This window comes from Orycteropus afer, unplaced genomic scaffold (assembly GCF_000298275.1).
Source record: "Orycteropus afer afer isolate SDZICR_OR568_19922 unplaced genomic scaffold, OryAfe1.0 scaffold00744, whole genome shotgun sequence".
NCBI lineage: Eukaryota > Metazoa > Chordata > Mammalia > Tubulidentata > Orycteropodidae > Orycteropus > Orycteropus afer.
Genome location: NW_006922331.1, coordinates 295,079 through 298,153, shown reverse-complemented (window position 1 = coordinate 298,153; position 3,075 = coordinate 295,079). Strand labels below are relative to the sequence as shown.

Below are 3,075 nucleotides of genomic sequence, written 5' to 3'. Positions count from 1 at the left end.
GGGCTGGAGAGGAAGGGAGGAGGGTTGGGGCGGGGCTGTGAGTGGGACTCAGTCGGGGAGGGGCTGGAGAGGGAGGCTGGTTGGGGCGGGCCCGGACTCACGGTCGGCGTAGGCGGGGTTGTTGTAGAAGATGGAGCCGGCTGCGCGACTGTAGCCTCGCAGTACGATGAAGTGCCCCTGGTAGTCCGGGCTGCGGCAGAAGCAGCGGTGCCCGCGAGGGGTGAAGCAGCAGTACTTGACAGGGCTGGAGCACAGGTCACAGTGCAGCACGCCGGAGTTCACCAGCACGATGGCCACGTGGCCCTGCGCCAGGTGTGCCTGGATGTCCTGCACGCTCACGGTGCTGAGGGGAAGGGGGTCAGCTGACCGCCAGCGGCCCGCTCCCACTCCGCCCTGCGTCAGAGGTCAGAGTGCCCGTCCTCCCCTACCCTGAGCTCCTGCCAAGTCCTGCCTGGTCGGAGGGGCCCCTGCAGGGGCTCTGAGCCGGCCCAGGAAGGCGGCCCTGCGAGGCTGCCGGCGGCAGGAGGCAGCACCCACGTCCCAGGGGCCTAGTGAGGGCCCTAGAGCTGCACATGGGGCCCCCACCCCACCCAGGGATGAGCCTGCATGGTTCTTTTAAGTTACATTATGTGTAGTTTACACTGGAAACTGATAGTCTAATTTAGCTTCCCAGGTATGAGCCAAGCATGGGGTGACCAGTTCAAAGACGCTTCCATGAAGCCCCTCTTAGTCTAGACAGACACCAGGAGCGGCTCAAGGCAGACACATGGGCACTGTCCCGTGCTGAGGCCACAAAAGGCACCAGCCCAGCTGATCTGCAAGAAGAGGCGTCCCCAGCTGGGCACCACCGTCTCTGCTGCAGGAATAGAGACGTAAAAGAGCTCTGGTGGCGCAGTGGTTAAAGCATTTGGCTGGTAATCAAAAAATCAGCAGTTCAAAACTGCCAGCAGCTCTGCGGGAGAAAGATGAGGCAGTCTGCTTCTGTGAAGATTGACAGCCTTAGAAACCCTATAGTGCAGTTCCACTCTGTCCTCTAGGGGCGCTGTGAGTGGATCAACTCCATGGCAGTGGGTGTGGTTTGGGCTTTGCTTCCCTGAAGATTGACAGTCTTGGAGACCCTCTGAGGCAGTTCCACTCCATCCTCTAGGGGCGCTGTTAGCCGGAATGGACTCCACAGCAATGAATGTGGTTGCAGATGTTACCAGATTGAGATGGGGTTGTGCTATATTAGGGTGGGCCCTGATCCAAGGACTGGTGTCCTTGTGAGAACAAGGAAGTTTGGACACTTGGAGAGAAAGCCCCGTGACTACAGAGTCAAGGACTGTGATGAGTCTATAAGACAGGGATGCCGGGGACACTGGAATCTGGAGGCGGCAGCGAAGGACCCTCCCCCAGAGCCTTCAGAGGAAGCCCGGCCCGGCCACACCTGGATTTCAGACATCACGCTCCAGGACTGAGTGAGATTACGTTTGTTGCTTAAAGCCGCCTAGTATGCAGTGATCTGTGACAGTGGTGAAGCAAGAGACCTGTGTAGGAAAGTTCCATTCTGCCTGACTCCCAGGTCCGCTGTCCTTCTCAGAGGCCCCCTGCAGGCTGCCACACAGCGGGTGAGTGTGAACACACACACACACTTACTCACCATTTCTCCACCAGCACCTTGCAGGCCTTGGCCTGTGCGAACAGCTGGTTCACGCGGGTCTCCTCTGTATCAAAATGTCTCCTATAGAAGGCCTGAGAGGAGAGGGTCACGCGGGAGGTTGGAGCGGCTGCCCTCACGCTGTTCCGGAAACAGACTCAGAGCGAGCGGGCAAGAGGGGAGAAGCCGCCCTTGGGCATGGGGCGAGTGCAGCCCCCTGGACAGAGCGGTGCTAGCACCACTGGGAGGTGAGGACAGCACCAGGGCTTGAAGAGGGCGCTGCGAGGCAGGTGGGCGGGCAGGCACACAGCTGGGAGCGGCATGACCAACAGGCCAACTTTGTTTTGTGCAGGGCCCGGTGGGGGAGACAAGAAGACCCTGTTGTCTGGCCACAGGGGACAGGACAAATCTGAGAGCCTCATACACAGCCTCCCCTTGCCCTGTGAGCTCAAAGGAGCGTGAGGACCCTGTCCTGGGATGCACCCCTGTCCCGGGGTCAGACACACACAGGTGCCAGCAGAGCTGACCAGGTTGTCATGATTTTAAAAAAGAAAGGAAAGACTTCTAGCTTTCTCCCAAGATATCAATTATCCAGCCTGGAGCTGTTATCCCCTTGGGAAGAAAGAACGTGGGCCCATGAAGGCCAGATGAAGGTAGATGACGTGGTCTGTGGCCCTGGACCCTGCCTCCCACCGCAGGGTTGGAGGGAAGGCTGCAGGAAGATGTGACTTCCCAGAGCTGGGGGAGGCGGCCCAGGAGGGACCCTGTGCCTCAGTCCTCAGAGGCACCGGGCAGGTGGGATGGCTAATTGCGTCAGCTCGGCCTGGCCATGGTTCCCAGTGGTTGTGAAACACTAAAGGAGCTCTGGTGGCATAGTGCCTAAGGCATCTGACTGCTCACCAGAAGGCTGGCAGTTCAAACCCACCAGCCACTCCACAGAAGGAAGACTGGGCAATCTACTTCTGTACTGATACCGCCTCAGAAACCCAAAGGGGATTGCTATGACTCAGAATCAACCTGATGGCAGTGAGTTTGGTCTTTTTTTAGTTTAAAGTAGTTTCAAGGAGTGCTGGTGGCGCAGTGGTTAAAGTGTTCGGCTGCTAACCAAAGTGTTGGTGGTTCAAACACACCAGCTGCTGTGCAGGAAAAAGATGAGGCTTCCATACAAATTGACAGCCTTGGACACCCTGTGGGGCAGTTCCTCTTTGTCCTCTAGGGGCGCTGTGAGTCACAATGGACTCCACGGCAGTGGGTATGGTTTGGGCTTTGCTTCTGTGAAGATTGACAGCCTTGCAGACCCTGTGGGCAGTTCCACTCTGTCCTCTAGGGGCGCTGTGGGTCAGAATGTACTCCAGGCAGTGGGTGTGGTTTGGGCTTTGCTTCTGTGAAGACTGACAGCCTTGGAGACCCTGTGGGCAGTTCCACTCTGTCCTCTAGGG

At 58.1% G+C, this 3,075-nt stretch overlaps 1 protein-coding gene across 1 annotated transcript in view; it reads right to left on the bottom strand.

The window, feature by feature from the left end:
• GUCD1 (guanylyl cyclase domain containing 1) overlaps positions 1-3,075 on the bottom strand; it is an 11,840-nt gene that overhangs the window by 1,489 nt on the left and 7,276 nt on the right. The window contains exons 4-5 of the mRNA XM_007957389.2: positions 1,640-1,731; positions 102-343 (exon numbers count right to left, since the gene is read on the bottom strand). Of these exons, the coding sequence (XP_007955580.1) occupies positions 102-343; positions 1,640-1,731 (334 nt within the window). The remainder of the gene's footprint in view (positions 1-101; positions 344-1,639; positions 1,732-3,075) is intronic.